This window comes from Thermobia domestica, chromosome 8, assembly GCF_964235325.1.
Source record: "Thermobia domestica chromosome 8, izTheDome1.hap1.1, whole genome shotgun sequence".
Classification (NCBI taxonomy): Eukaryota; Metazoa; Arthropoda; class Insecta; order Zygentoma; family Lepismatidae; genus Thermobia; species Thermobia domestica.
Window position 1 is genome coordinate 19,565,597 of NC_137461.1, and position 16,059 is coordinate 19,581,655.

Here is a 16,059-nt window from a genome sequence, read left to right on the forward strand (position 1 = left end):
GGCCAATTGAACAGACATCCACACAACGACAGAACTTTCTTGGTTACCTTTATACAATTTTAAAAGAAGGAAGATATTTTATTTGCATGACAGTGAGGAAGGGATAAGAATGGAAGGAACGAATCAATGCAGTATGGATTTGTAAAAATGTAAAATTGTGAATAATTTCGGTAATCAACATTAATTACCATTGATCAGCTCAAGTACTATACGGTCATAGATTGCTTTTTCTCACATGTTACGAGGGTAGAACTAACTGGAAAACAAAGCCAATTTCAATTTATCTTCCCAGAAATTTTTACTTGTTTCCCATGAGTACGGTATTCTCTCAAACGTTCTAAGGGTAATTTGGAAACATACTGTATATGTACTTACATGTCACAGTAAATTTATCCATTTCAATCATCAAATTTTTCTGCTCTTTAAATATCATTGGCAGGCCTTTGTCATCAAATTTCGGTGACAGGAAAATTCTCACGGTTCCTTGCTGTTCTTTCTTTGTGGAATTTTTTATCTGCAATGAAACGGAAAGTACATTAAGCTACCTTCACATTGTTTTATGCATACATTATTACCTTTGCATTTATTTATTTTTACAGAATTTATCTATTCTTTAATATTTTACTTACCTGTTCAAATAAGAGAGTTTACATGCCTATATTTTCCCTCTTGGTTTCAGTTAAATGTATTCTTTGTTTTTCGAAGTTTAGCGTTCCTTCTTAGCATAGAGGGACGCTACAGTTTAAAGTGGAATCTGAACCACCAAAGGCGCACGTGGTAGTTCCTAGACCAGTATGGAAGATTAAGGTCATTTTCATGCCTTGCCATGGCCCAACAACGTTTCTTTTCAGACTTCGATATTGAAAATTCATGGGTTGTCTTTCTTAAATTCACACATGACGTGCCGTGTCCCGACAGACTGCTCTGAAGAGAAACCAACCCGGTTGTGACTGGTCGGCTGCGATACTTCGGCTTTCTTCGGAGCAGCAGTATAGAAGGCAGTAGTGGCACGGAACGGCATGGTATGTATAAAGATAACCAAGAAAGTTCTGTCGCTTTTTGTGGAAGTCTGTGTTCAATTGGCCCTCACACCGTGAGTTGAATGCGAATGGAGATAAGGCGAAGGTCAATTGTTGGTGTAGGTATATCCAACATATTACCTGGTTGTGGCAGTTCAGTTACACTGTGGACTTGCGTAAGGACAGGGTGAACATGGGACCTCCAAAGAGCGCCATAAGGGTGTGTATGCTGTACGAGTTCAAACTAAGATCAAATGACGCTGCAACGTGGCGGAAGATATGCCAGGCCTTTGGTGAGGGTGTCATGACTATGCGGACAGTGCAGCGATGGTTTAACAAGTTTAAGGACGGTGATAAAACACTCGAAGACGCACCACGTGCCGGAAGACCAATACATGTACAAAATTAAGATCTTCAGGCAGCAATTCAGGCGAACAGTTTCCAGACATGTGAGGAACTGGGACTACAATTCAGTGTAAGTGGAGAAACCATTCGACAACACCTCCATCAACTTGAGAAGCACTACAAGTTTGGTCGATGGGTCCAACATAATTTTACTCCGGGTCAAAAGGCAATGTGAGCAGACGCCTGTGTTTCTTTTTGTCTCGTCTGAGGAAGGAGCTATTTCTGGACAGGGTGTTGACATATGATGAGAAGTGGGTCCTGTACGAAGCTCCACGACACCGTCATCATTGGTTAGCATCCCAGGAACCGGTTCCGAAACAGCCGAAACCAGCACTGCACCAGAAGAAGGTCCTTATTTGTGTTTAGTAGATTGCTCGCGGCATCGTGCATCGGGAATTGCTACCAACTGATCAGAGCATCAATGCAACTATGTACTCTCAGCAGTTGAGCCATGTTCAAGAAAAACTCAAAACTCTGGAGCCAGCACTTCTGAATCGCAAAGGGGCCTTCCTGTTACAGAACTACACTAAGCCCCATGCTGCTTGGATGACCGGGACACCATTATACCTTGGATGGGAAACACTATAGCACCCGCCATACTCCCCGGACATTGCATAGTTCAATTATCACCTGTTGCATTCCTTGGATAATCACATTAGAGGACGCTAGTTCAAATCCATTCTAGAAGTACAATATGCACTTCTTCGTTTCACGGCTCACCACGTTCTGCCGCGATGGAGTGCATGGCCTTTCAAAACGTTGGCAGAAGGTCGTCGATGCTGATGTGAAGTATTTTTGATGTTCCAGGAACGTCTTAGGTGCCATATGGATATTCGAAGGTGGTGGGTAAAAAAGTGACATAACTTTCTTGGTTACCTTTATATGAATGGTCGCGGCCGTGACATGGACGAAGGATGGCAGGAGAATGGCATGGGCACGCCACACGATAGGTGTGAATTAACCTTTAATATTCGAGATTATGTGAAACATGAATGTACGTTTCAACGTGAAATCCGAAACACAGTTGAAAATTTAGCCACAAGATTACCGATAATTGATTTTGGAATCGAAAATCAAAAATTATGTTGCTCGAAAAGAAATTTAAGTATTTATATTTTGACAATTAAATACAATACTAATGATTGCATAAAACGTTTATCAGGCTATATGAGAATGGTTTTCAAACAGTACTCATTTCAACTGATGCCATCGGTTACATTAAATCAGCTGCTTCGATCTTATCGTTGTCAGTCATTTACTATCTTACACTGTTTTTAACACTTAGAGATAAAAAAAGATCGTTCGTCCTTCCTGGCGGGTACGTGACAGTCCCCCACCAGGATCGCACCAAGAAAATGAAATGAAATCTTTAAAGTTTTACGTCCCACGGTTATGCCGCGTAGGCTAAAGGAGACGGTGATGATGAGAGATGAATGAAATGGTGGAAGGAAGAAAGTGGGAGAACCCCTAGAAAACCCACGAGCATGATGTTTTTCCACAACAAAGTCCACACGGAGCCAGCTGGTACCGAACCAGGGACCCAAGGCATCGGAGGTGAACGCTCTACCACTGAGCCACCGCGCCCCCAGGATCGCACCAACAGTCATCGTGACATTTTTGTTTAACAAGGTTTTTTGTTCGTCCTTCCGTTCGATGTTTTCTGCGAGGAAGGAAAAAAGAACACTGTATAGAATCTCTTTCTCTCTCTCTCTCTCTCTCACACACACACACACAATATCGTTCGTCCTACCTGGTGGGTACGTGGCACAGCCATCAGCATTGTTTCTAGAATGCAGTTTCCGCTTTAAGAAGTTAGACATGAATCGTGAGCATTATCACCCACTCATCTCCGCAGGGGGCCTAGAACAAATTTCCTAATTGGCAAATCCCCTAACTTTCATTTTGGACGAGACGAACAAATCCCCCAAAACGCAAAAATTAACAAATCTCTCAACTTTCATTTAGGACAAATTCCGCAAAAGACACCCTCAAAGAGCTGGATCGTAATAAACATGCAGAAGAACAAAGAAATGTTTACGAAGATGAAACAGGAAAATAAAAGTATAATGAAAGAAGAATTAATAAAAAGAGATGAAATCATCGCTCAGTTAAGGAAAACGGGGGCGTTCGACCTCCGATGGGAAATAGAATTATTTAGTGTCCACGTTAAACTGCAGGATCTCGTCTCATACTTAAAAGGGACTTAAATACGTACTTAACAATTTAAATGCCAAATGAGTAATGAGGAAGCTAATTACCTACCTGAATATAATACGTGAAGGGTCGATATTGCAGATGAGTGATTCTAGCATTGATGTTTCCGCGTGGCGTGAAATCTAATCCATGAGACAAATCTACGTCTCGCTGCTGCCAAAATGTTTGTAGTAAATTGTCTTCGTTGTTGGAGTCAGGATCCACACTCACTTTCACACTTGCAACCTTGATCCCTGGGAAATCCAGCTGCAAAAATATAGTAAAAAGACTTGCGTTTATTCACATTAATATACGCACCGTGTAAACAAAATGAAAGATTATATAATGTAGCCAAATGATGGAAACAAAAGCACCAACTCAAGAAGGAAGATCTAAGTGTTAATTGAGGGTTTCATTTTCTTAATAATTGACTTTGGCTTCTTGCAATCCTTTTCTGTCATTAACACAAGTATCTCTACATCAGAATGACTTTTCATATCTAAATTTGGTTCATTACCCTGTCTCATACATATTTCCAAGCTAGACACTGTTCTCAACTTCATTTTAGCTAATGATTGACGCAAAGATCCTGATGTACAGAGGTCAAATAATGAAACTATCCTGGAAACTCTGAAGTTCCATCACTGTAGTTGTCGCAAGAGCCTGTTATTTTGTTTCTTCATGAAAGAAATTGTAAATGAAATGAGTTACTCTGTATTATTTTCATCAGTTAATTTCAGAGAATCTACTTGCCCTACGCGTAATACTAGTCTAGGATCCGAAACCTGCATAATTCAAAAGTTCCTCTTATATAGACTTACTGAATGTAACCAATCCTACCTAGCATAGATATTTTTACCCCTGACAGAATTTTTCAATCTGCTGTGTACAAAATTAAGCTGTAAATGTAAATTTCTGTTAATATATTTTCGTTCATATTCCATTTGTATTATTAGACTTACGAACTATGCTGTGCACAAGTATCAAAAGCATCATGGGAAGGCTACATATGTCCATCCTTCTGTCTGTCAACAAGCATCACACCAAAAACGGTAAGATATATCGAAGAGCATATTTCTCTTCACATTCTTGTTTTTCTCTTATTCTTAGATTAGTTTGAAAATGGTGAAAAAGTGAAACTGCAGACACCTTGTTTTATACTTACATTTTCAACTGTGTATGGAGGTAAAGAACCTTTGTGCCTTAGGAATATATCATCAAGAAATGCATGCCAACGATAGAAGACAGGGTCTCTCATAGATGTAGCAGTGTCTCCCATCACTCCCATATTCTCCTACAATAAAAGTTTCAACAGATTAGTTTTTCTTCTTCAACCACATTTCTTCTTTAACACATACGATCCACAGACCTTCTCTTTGGCACGCTTTTATAAGAACAGAGAAATCGAACGCTGTAATAGGAAGATGTATAGCACATATGTGAATTGAAATTTCCATTTCTAAGTGAAATCAGTAGATGTGCAACAGAAATGATAATAGTGTGATCTTCTAGAAATGAAAAGTCATATATCAAGATTTGAAAACTGGTACTTATTGAAGATCTACAGGTCAAGGCGGTGCTCTAAATGTTGCCATAACATTAGAAGTGTCACGGACCCACCTTTGTCTGCTGTCCGGTAGGCAAGAGTCCTGATGTGCCCCTATAGAAAAATGTCCAGGGTCAAGTCAAGCGACCTCGGGGAGTCACTGAAAAATGAAATCTTTCAGTTTTACGTCCCACAGTTATTCCTGCTAGCCTAAAGGAGACAGTGATGATGAAAACTGAAGGAAATGGCGGAATGAAGAAAGTTGGAGGAAACGGGAGAACCCCGAGAAAACCCACGCACATAGTGTTTGTCCACCACAAAGCTCACTTGGCGCGAGCTGGGATCGAACCAAAGACCTCATGCACCAGAGGCGAACACTCTGCTACTGAACCACCGTGGCTCTTCAAGGGTCATTGAATAGGTCCTCCTTTTTCAATCAAATTGTTTTGGAAATTGTTATCCAAGAAATCTCTCACATTATAAGCGTATTGCGCTGTCCCTCACACATATCCTCATGGTATAGGGATACAGGATTATATTCCATGTTTCCTGCTACGTTGCTCCTATAACCTCTCAAAAAAGATCACAGAATCTTATGTCAACGCACACCTTACATTTAACTTGGAACTGTCGCGTTCATATTCCACAACCTCGTCGGGATTATCCTCATCTAACATCCTGCAGTTACGCCTATGTATTTTATTTCAGGTATGGAAAGAGCCTTTGATCGAAAATACTACTCGTCTTCATTGATGCGCGATAACATAACTACACAATAAACGACGCCATTTTCCTCACTTGTTAACAAAAAAAGAAAAAAGTTTGTACTCTCTAGTAACGTTGCGCTCTTTCGTCTATTGATGATAAAACTGGATGACTTTCTCTTCCTAGATACGAAACTGGAGGATCCAGTCTCTATTGGTGCCCGAAATATTTTCATTTCTTATTGACATATTTTCAACTCGATACAGTTGGAATTTTAGAAATAGAGTCTCGCCGGAGATACAACGCAAATCTTTGCGATTGTTCAATATTTGTAACACAGATCGAAATTTTGGATCTCTTCTGGGGTACGATTACAAAGTTGTCTGTAAGTCGCAATGTGGGAATTAAGTGCTTCGTCAGGGAAACAAAGCAGAAAAAAAAAATATCAAAATAGCTCTAAATCTCGTATGGGTAATATGAAAACTTCCAGAGCTACTAACTTCCATAGTTGCCGTAGTAAATATGGGTGCTGTGTTTCTTCAAATTAACTAAGGGAAGATATTTTTAAAATTTGCGCTTAGCTTCAACAGAGGAGTTTTGTCGCCAACTAGCGAATATGTTTTAAAATGTATTCAGTAACACAGTGTGCAGCGCCGCATGCTTCAGGTCTTGGCATTACTGTGACTTTCCATGATAAAATTAATCATAGCTCATGACTTCTCCCAAAAACCCCTTCATGTGACAAAAAAGTCACAGTCAAAATGAGCCCATTATTATATTGCCAAATTTCTTTCAATCTACGAACGTGCGGAGCCATAGGTTTCTTTACTACGACGAAGATGTCTGGACTGTGGCGTAATAAATAAAAGCATAGCGAAAAAATGTGACAGATATCTATGTATAATTATTATAATTGCATTAAAAAATCGTATATAATGAAGGAGAGGCACGTGATCGTGTGACCTAAGTGTAAAACCGCGCCTTATATATATATATATATATATATATATATATATATATATATATATATATATATATATATATATATATATATATATATATATATATATATATGTATGTATGTATGATGCATTTTATGCATTTTCAGAGAAGTAAGCATGCATAAAATAAAATCATTTTTGAATTCCTACCATATTAAGAGAAACATAGTGACAACACTTAAGACGCAAATGATACGTTTTCCATCGCTTTAATTATGTCTGGTTATACAGAATTCGGAGAAGAAAATATGACTTTATATACCACTAATTTTTCAGTGCTTCGTTGCACATTAAAGCTAAAGAATAAAATTGTGAAAGTTTTCTCGTAATATCAACCGATGTTTCTTACCAGGAAGCGATGATCAGGATCGTGTACATAGCAGATGGCAAGATGACCGAAATTGTGAATATCTCCGTACAGCCTTGTACTTGGAGACAAAGTAGAAGCTTGTACCATGTTTCCTAGAATGTTTATCCCGTTCTCTTCTGTCAAATAAATTCTCTCTCCCTTCTCCTGTAAATAAATAAATAAATAAATAACCTATTATTACGTAATGTAATGTGGAAACTAAATTTATACTTTCACAACCTTCCTTATCATGTTCTTTAATGTTTGAAATAAATTTTGCAATCAAAATTTTGACGTTGTCTATTCACGCAATGGGTTTTAAATTTCTTATCCATGCTTATCAATTACCAATGATAAGTAAACACTAATACTTATTTTATGTGTTAATGGATCAGAATTAAAATTTTCAGAGCTGAATATAAAGTCAAATGTAGAATGTTTTCACTAAACATTGTTATGCATCTTCAACATGAAGTGCTACAATTAACGGCGTGGAATACTTAACGTAATATCTTATTAATAGTTCATTGATTTATATGGAGAATTAATTTTTCTGTTTTTTTTTTGGGGTGGGTGGGAGCACAATGGTTTACCAGGTTGTCCAATAAGTTTTGTCACTCGATGCGAAACACACTAGTGTATGGAGTGACATACCTGTGATTAGTTAATGTACTCTCCCTGAACTGCAATACACTTCTTCCAATTTATGGATGCCCTCCCTGAAGTGAGACCCTGGAAGACTGTCGAAATACGCGTTCACAGCTGCTATGACCTCAGCAGTCGATACAAATCGTTTTACCACGCAGGAATTTTTTGAAATGTGAGAACAATTAGAAGTTTGAGGGAGCTAAATCCGGCGAATAGGGTGGAGGTTGCACTAATTCGTACTTTAATTCACTAATTTTGTCAATATTTTTTGGGCTGTGTGACAGGGTGCGTTGTCGTGATGGTAAAGGATTTATATAATCTGTAAACCATTTTTTTCTCACGACGTTTGACATCCAGTTGAATCAAAAGTTTACAATAATAATTTGCGTTGATTGTTTTACCTGTTTGCAGGTTATCCACGAACAAAAATCCCTTTTACATCCCAAAACACTGATGGCTAACATCTTTTTCGTCGATTTCTGGACCCTCACTCGCTTCAGAGCTGGGGAACACCCCTCCTTAGTCTCTGGTTTTGATTGAGAATCATGTGATAGATTCGCGTACAAAAAATCCTTTTTATCCGTTCGAAAACGCTCCAAATGTTGCTGAGAAAGGTACATTCGCATGTCTTTTTGTTATACTATTAGCGAATGCTGCACCCATTTTGCACACAGTTTTTTTGAAACCCAAAACGTCAGTCAAAATATGGCTCTCACAGCCTAACGAGATGTCAAGGATTTCTACTAAATCCCTCTTGGTGACTCGATGATCTTCCAAAACCATATCCTGTATATTTCTGGTGTTGATGCACTATTAGGACGTCTTTCATGTGGATCGTCTTCAAGACTTGTTCGACAACATTTGGATTCAGCAACCCATATTTCTACTGTTCTCAGTGATGGTAAAGAGTCATACACTTTTACCAAACATTCATGAATTTGTTTTCGAGCTACACATTTCAAAACTAGGAATTTTATCACTGTACGATGTTCAATTTTGCCCATTGTGGAAAAAAAAAGCACTGTTACACATCCACTTTGACCAACTGTAATGATACGAATGAGTTCACGGATCTACGTGCAACTTCACATACGTTCATCACAAATAAGGGATGCAAATAAATAAGTGATAGGGATGCAAATAAGGGATGCCTGTGACGCACTCCGTACTTCTTGGCATCCACGACCGCCGAGTTTTATCACTAGTGTATTGTGCAGCTGAGGAAACGTTGGCAAAAGGTGTTGGATGCTAATAGAGATTAATTCAAACCCTAAAGGTATGTACCGTCCATTGTATTGCTCTTTGTTCCAGACTGCTCTAGAACGGCAAAAACTTTTTTTTTTTGGTTACCTTGTGTCCGACCGGAGGCTTGAATTTGGTAATTGGGGTGTGCGCAGACCACCATGCTAGAGAACCCTCACAGTGCAGCATATTCCCCAACACTAGCTTGCTTTTAAGAGAACTAGGTTACAAGACGACGTCACTAGCTCCGGCTGTATGTTATGTTTCTATATCTGGACAGGGATAGTTTTATTTTCCCGTTTTTACTGCTTTTAATACAACAGTTATTATACCCTTTAGTTTTCCTATCCATACACTGTATTATACTTTTTTCACTTTTTTCTTCGACTCTGACAAAAAAAAAAAAGCGTAAAACATTCCAAGTGGTCCTGAGAAGAATTTTCGCTGGGGCCCTCAAATTCAAGCTCTGGCATTAATTTGAAGAATGTAATAATAAATTTGGTGAAATCATGAAATGAAATAATTACTATAGACATTTCTTCTACCATCCTGCCTTATCGAAGAAATTTGATAAGCATGAAAACAAGTCAGAATTCGTTAAAACAGAAATCTAATAACTTTATCTTACAGTTTAAGCTAATTTGTTATTATTTTTAAGTTTCTTACATGTTTTGATGTTTAAAATATTTGTTGAACAATTTATTTGAATCTAATATAGTTATTGAATGGGTATATCAAGCCTGGTAACTTACATTTAAGACAAATCCTTTATATATTGCTTCAACGATCCTCTCTCTCCAACGCAGAAGATCGTCTATATCAAAGACGGCTTCATCAACCTCACGGTTTATATCCTGGAAACAAACACAATGAATGTTTTACGTTATTAGAGTAGAAATTGTGCAGATTTCGTTTCTAAATTATTCTATTCCATGGGTGCCCGAAGGCGGGGACAGCGTGGGGCCTGGGCCCCTTTTCTGGCTCACAAAAATGTATACGTAAAATAGCAAACTACGTATATTAAATGTCAGAAATACCACAAGTAATATAGCAACCATAGAGATGGGCACCCCTCTAGAAAATTTTCTTCGGGCGCCTCTGAATTAAACCATTTACTTCTTCCAGGGTATCGATGACTATAGCGTAGATGAAAATTATACAAAATGACATTAAACCTTTTATTTCAATTAAGTGAAATTCGGGAACGAAATAATGATTTCAAACTTTGAAAAGAGAATGTTACTCCAACATTGAGATAATGTTCGAAATGTAAGTTGTTAGTTGAAAACATGTTAACTGCATTTTTTTTTTTTTTAATTAATGAAGCTCAAGTTAAAATCAATACCAAGAAAACCAAAATCATGATTACAGATAAGCAGAGAGGTGAAGGAAGAGCCGACATAAACGTAGAAGACAGATCAGACTCGAGAAAGTGGCCGAATTTTGCTATTTCCGTAGCAATATGGAAGAAAACAATAGATATCTTAATAAAATCACGATAATAAAACTGTCATACGAGAAGCAACCATTTTTCTACCTTTTTGAATCGAAAGCAAGAGTCGAGAAGCCTTTGGACTTTTCTAGCTATCGCATGTGCAATACTGCGATAAATTTTGTAGTGTAATATATTTCTTTAAAATACCAGTCTGAAAATGCGTTCGCTCAGAGATTTACCTGTCAAACAATTAGTCGAAATTATACAAAAATAGCTATAACTGGAGAGCAAATTGTCAGATCAAGATTACATCAGAGTAAATATTTTGTTGTTTTGTTTGTTGATTTTATTAATATTAAAAAAATGTATGGGGAGCAGGAGTGGCGGAAGGATAACCCCAAAGAAAAGTAGAATTTACTCCTTGTTCAGTGGCGGATTTGGGTTTGATAGGGCCCTAAGTATTAAAAGGGGCCCTTTATACTTCAAGCGTCCTTTCTCAGCGACAAAATAGCCGTTTTTTTAAAAAGGTTTGAATATATACTATATGCTAATTTATGGATATCTAAATGGAAACAAGAGCCCATTAAAGATAGGTCTGGGAAACGGGGGCTCTATTATAAGCAGGGCTGGATAACAGGGGCCTCATTACAAGTGGGGCTGAGAAATAGACTCCTATAAAAGCCTAGTACATAACAATACAAAACACCATTGTTGTATGTGCGTTTTATCTTATTTGCTTTTTCCTTGTTATTTGGAAATTACATTAGAATCAGTTTTTACCTTAAATCTTTTGAGGCCCCCAAACGAGTGGAGCCCTGAGCTATAGCTTATTTAGCTTACACGTAAATCTGGCACTATCCTAGTTTTATACAAAAATACAACGGAAAAGCGTATATTATAATCACTGTAACTGTTTCAAGTAGAAACACCTAAAATATCGCGAGTATAAAAGAATAAAAATGCGTGGCTTGCAAAGAACGTTTCTTTTGACTGGAACTTGATACCACAATTCGTCCTTCAGTATGGCTATTTTTGTATCATTCCGACAATTTTTTTGCAGGCTATAGTTCGGAATCAACTTCTTTTCTCCGGACATTGGTTCCGTATCTGAAATTTCTTCTTTTGTCTATGTCTATTATCCCTCCAAATCTTACCCAAGGCCACGTTAAACATCCTATACGCAACACAATTAAGTTTACTGAAAACAGAGGAAACTTACCTTCAATATCATGTTTCTCGGCCGAGCAGCATAAATTCTTCCTGAATTCGAGTGATCCAGTTTAGGAAAATATCCTTCAGGAATTGGATCAGTCCAGTTGTTAAAACGAGTTACCCGATGTAAATTGTTGCAGAATCTCTCAATATTATACCTGCCAAAAAATAAAAATTACGTTAATGTGGAGGAACTGAAATACACTTACCTAATTTAGATCAATACCACATAATTGTTCTTGTTCTTTATGACAACTCTAAGCCACATGTTATGAATGCCAAGCTCACAACACTTTTTGTCCGCCATATTGGATCGATCATATTGCATTTTGCACTTTTGGCATTGAATTCGTACTCCGCAACTACGAAAACCTCTCTACTTACCCACTTTCAGTTCCATAGCAGTGTTTTGCATTTTGTCTACCATCTTGGACCCCCCATGTCGAATTTTACACGTTTGGTATCCGATTCATACATATTGACGTCGAATATCTCTATATACCCAATTTCAGATCAATAGCTTGTTTTTTGTAATTTGTGTCCGCCATGTTTGATTCGCCATTTTGATTTGTAAACATTTGATGTCAGATTCGTATTCAGCTACTTTTTTCACCTATATATACCATGTTTGAAAACAATTACGTCATAGATTTCTATTTTATTTATGTTTTCTTGTGCTTCATACAGTGTCTTGGTCTGGTCTTCAAATGGTCGCCACACCTCCTACAGGCCTCATTCAAGCGAGGTATTTCATATGTGAGGTGTACTCGGTACGAATTTACCAACGATATATAACATACAAATCCTCACTATCACTTCACCTACTTCCCTTGTAAATATCTATCTGTATAATCTCGACTTGTCACTCTGTGGTTTTCAATTTTTCGGGTCGAAGAAACGTTTAAAAGAACGCTAATGGAACTTCAATCACAAAGTGAATGATAGGACTTTCAACAACAACGGGCAATACATCAATTGATTAATATACTGTTACCTTAATGGTGAATGCTGCTATTGGATTAGTGCAACACTTTGTTGATTTTTAACCATACATCAGCATTACTCAGTCCAATTTAGTAGTATCTTGTCTTGCCCAGTCAGTAGTATTTTGTCTTGCTGTTTTTTTTTTTTAAGTTTAAAGACCCTTTTCACTACCAAGCTTAAATGAGACGTGGATTTGCAGTTTATGGTGGAACGTGTACTACTGTTTAATGTTCTTCGTCTGGAAATCGAACTCAGGACCATATGGAGCAAAGTTACAAACGCTAGTCAGTAGACCAGAGGACAGCGTGTATTCTTTTGCCTTGTTTACGACTGCTATCCATCAGTTTTTGATACTACGCTTGAAAAAAATGGGGTAATTGGTTGTCAAACTCTCATCAGCCAACTTGAAAGGTAACATCATCCAGAGAGAGATTCTTCGTAGAGTGTTGGAGACATAGCTATCTGACAGAGGCAAGTCTGGAAGGCATGCTCATGGAGAAAATAGTGACGCACGAGCGAAGAAATAGGAGTGCCAATACACTGATTATCATTATTATTGTTGTTTGTTAAGAATTGTAAATTTATGTGTTCGATTTTTTGTTGTTTGTATATTTTTCTTAACGTAGCTGCAAAGTTTCTTAGAATGTGAATGTTTACTGAAATGCCAATTTCTTCATGAAAGTAAAATGTGTGTTTTTAGAGAAATCTATGTTGGCATTTATTTGACCCTAGAGGCGTCATTTCCAAACGACGTTCTTTCATGTAAAGATTCGCTTCTCCAATTTTCACTAACAGACATAAGCACTGGTATCAGCAAACAGATAATGGCACTGTCTATAATCTTGCGGGTATCTACACGGGAGGAGAATGAAAATCTTACTTAGAGATAATACTTAGAGATAATATTTAAAATATTTAGAGATAATACTTAGGCCTATTCAGTTCGTAAGCAATCTCAAATCATCCAAACAAAACATACATAATGCACGTGTTTGTACACTAAGCTTGCACACTTCTGTGCATAGTGTGTGGGTATTTCTACCTCATTCCTTTTCCATTGTCCGAGTTCTGTTAATCTGCAGTTTTAAACAGGAAGCTCGGTCATAAACTAAAATTAAGGCTCTGTTGCAGATAGTAGATGTACTGATTCCGAGGAGACACGCTTTAGAACTTGGGAGAATTAAATATTTTAGTATATCCTTCCTATGGATACCGTGGCTACTCGTTTACTATGGTTTTGCTTCCCGTGCCTCTGCTTCATCTTTGGCTCAAATTTTTCTTCATACTCGTTTTCCGGAGTGTTCTGGCTTTATAACTGGCCACTTGGAATAAATAACTAAGCTAACCTCTCTGGAAACATATCTGCTCCTCAGATTGCGAAATGATTGATTTTCTAGCTGATGTGGTGCTTATTTAGTGAAGTACTTATAAATACATTTGACAATAAAGGCTATAGAAACATTTATTTTATTTTATTTTTTTTTTACCTGCCTACAATCTGGTGATGCATGTAGTAGAAGAGTTCTCCTCTTCTGTCTTTATCTACAATTTCCTTTGGTCCACTATTAGGGTATGCCAAGTGGAAGTGCCAGTGATACAGATTGACGCCGATGTCCTCACGAAAGTACGCCAACCGATGCTCATCTTCCAGGTCAGATGCAGAGAAGTCTTTGGGGACCTCCAACGGAAACTAGTGGAGAAATTTTAGATATATTTTTCATGGACAAAATGTTTAGTCTACATATAATACAATTCATGTAACCAGAAATTTATTATATCATCAGACAAGAAGCATTCGTCTAACAAAATTCTCACACATGGTGTTTGTCCAACTTCGAGATGTTGATTCAACTATTTTTTATTATTATTATTTTGCATCACGTTGTTTTTATTTTATTTAAAACTCCTAACAATTATAATTTGAAAGAATTATTGTTTCAGGCTAACGTAAGAATACAATTTTACTCCAGCTATCTATCATTCTTTTTATGCGAGTAGTTTCATCTTAAGCTTTCATTGACAGTCACTGGTGCCAGGTTTTTAAGACGATAAACTCTAACGAATGTCAAATATCCGTACACTCAGGGAAAAAATGAAAACAAATGAATTTTCGTCATAAGTTATCATAGCACCTATATAAAATAGTATTAGGAAATCAATAGTTATTCTGTTTAAACTATGGTTCTGCTTACAAGATGAAGATACTATGAAAATGAATTAAGATGAAGTTAATTGTGAAATACACCCTCCATTCCAAAAGAAACCGAACGTTTTAAAAAACAAACAAACAAAAAAAAAAAAAACAATGTACATTTTGGAACAAATAATTTTTATTAATCAGTGTATTCCCCTTCTGCATCGATACACATATTTGCACGCTCCAACAAGTTGTCAAACGACTTCTCCATGTCCTTTATTGGAATGGTCTTTAGGACGGCGGTCGTCGCCTTCTCAATGGCATCAATCGATGCGTGCCACTTTCCTTTCATCGCCAAATGCAGTTTCGGGAACAGATAGAAATCGCACGGAGCGAGATCTGGTGAATAGGGCGGATGATGCAACCGAATAATATGATTTTTGACCAAAAATTCAATTACAAGTCGCGAACGATGTGATGGTGCATTATCGTCCAAAAGAGTCCAACTGCCGATTTCGCGATATTCGGGCCGAATACGACGAATTCTTGCCAGCAAACGCTTCATGACGCCCAAGTAAAACTCTCCAGTGACTGTCTGGCCGGGCTGAACAAATTCTTTGTGGATAATTCCTTTTGAATCGTAAAAACAAATCAGCATCACCTTAACTTTTGACTTCACCAAGCGACTTTTTTTGGGTGTCCCTTCATCCGGCGCTCTACATTCACCACTTTGCCGCTTTGTTTCGGGCTCATATTCAAAACACCACGTCTCGTCACCAGTTACAATCGATTTCAAGAAGTTTCGATCCTGCCGAGCACTTTTAACGATGTCTTTGCAATGCTCAATTCGATCAACTTTTTGGTCTTCGGTGAGTTTGTGTGGTACAAACCGCGAATTAACCTTCTTAAGGCCCAAAACTTCGGTCAAAATGCGGTATGCGGTTGTTTGAGGAATGCCTAATTCCATTTCAATAACTTTCACCGACGATTTTTTGTTATGTTTGATGAATTCACGCACTTTTTCGATGTTTTCTTCTGATAATCCGGTTCTGGGACGGCCTGATCTTTCGTCATCATCCAGCGTCTCTCTACCCGATTTGAATCGCCTGAACCACTCGTAAACTTGCGTACGGGATAGACACTCATCACCATATGCATTTTGTAGCATTTGGTGCGTTTCACT

General features: G+C 37.7%; 1 protein-coding gene across 3 annotated transcripts in view; it reads right to left on the reverse strand.

The window, feature by feature from the left end:
* Window positions 1-375: 375 nt before the first annotated feature.
* Window positions 376-16,059, reverse strand: part of LOC145692752 (phenoloxidase 1-like) — a gene marked incomplete at its 3' end in the record, with an annotated part of 32,859 nt that continues 17,175 nt past the window's right edge. For all 3 annotated transcript variants that reach the window (XM_081768192.1, XM_081768194.1, XM_081768193.1), the window contains 7 exon segments: window positions 376-514; window positions 3,687-3,884; window positions 4,783-4,911; window positions 7,219-7,383; window positions 9,861-9,962; window positions 11,763-11,913; window positions 14,227-14,429. In XM_081768192.1, coding sequence (XP_081624318.1) covers window positions 376-514; window positions 3,687-3,884; window positions 4,783-4,911; window positions 7,219-7,383; window positions 9,861-9,962; window positions 11,763-11,913; window positions 14,227-14,429 — 1,087 coding nt within the window.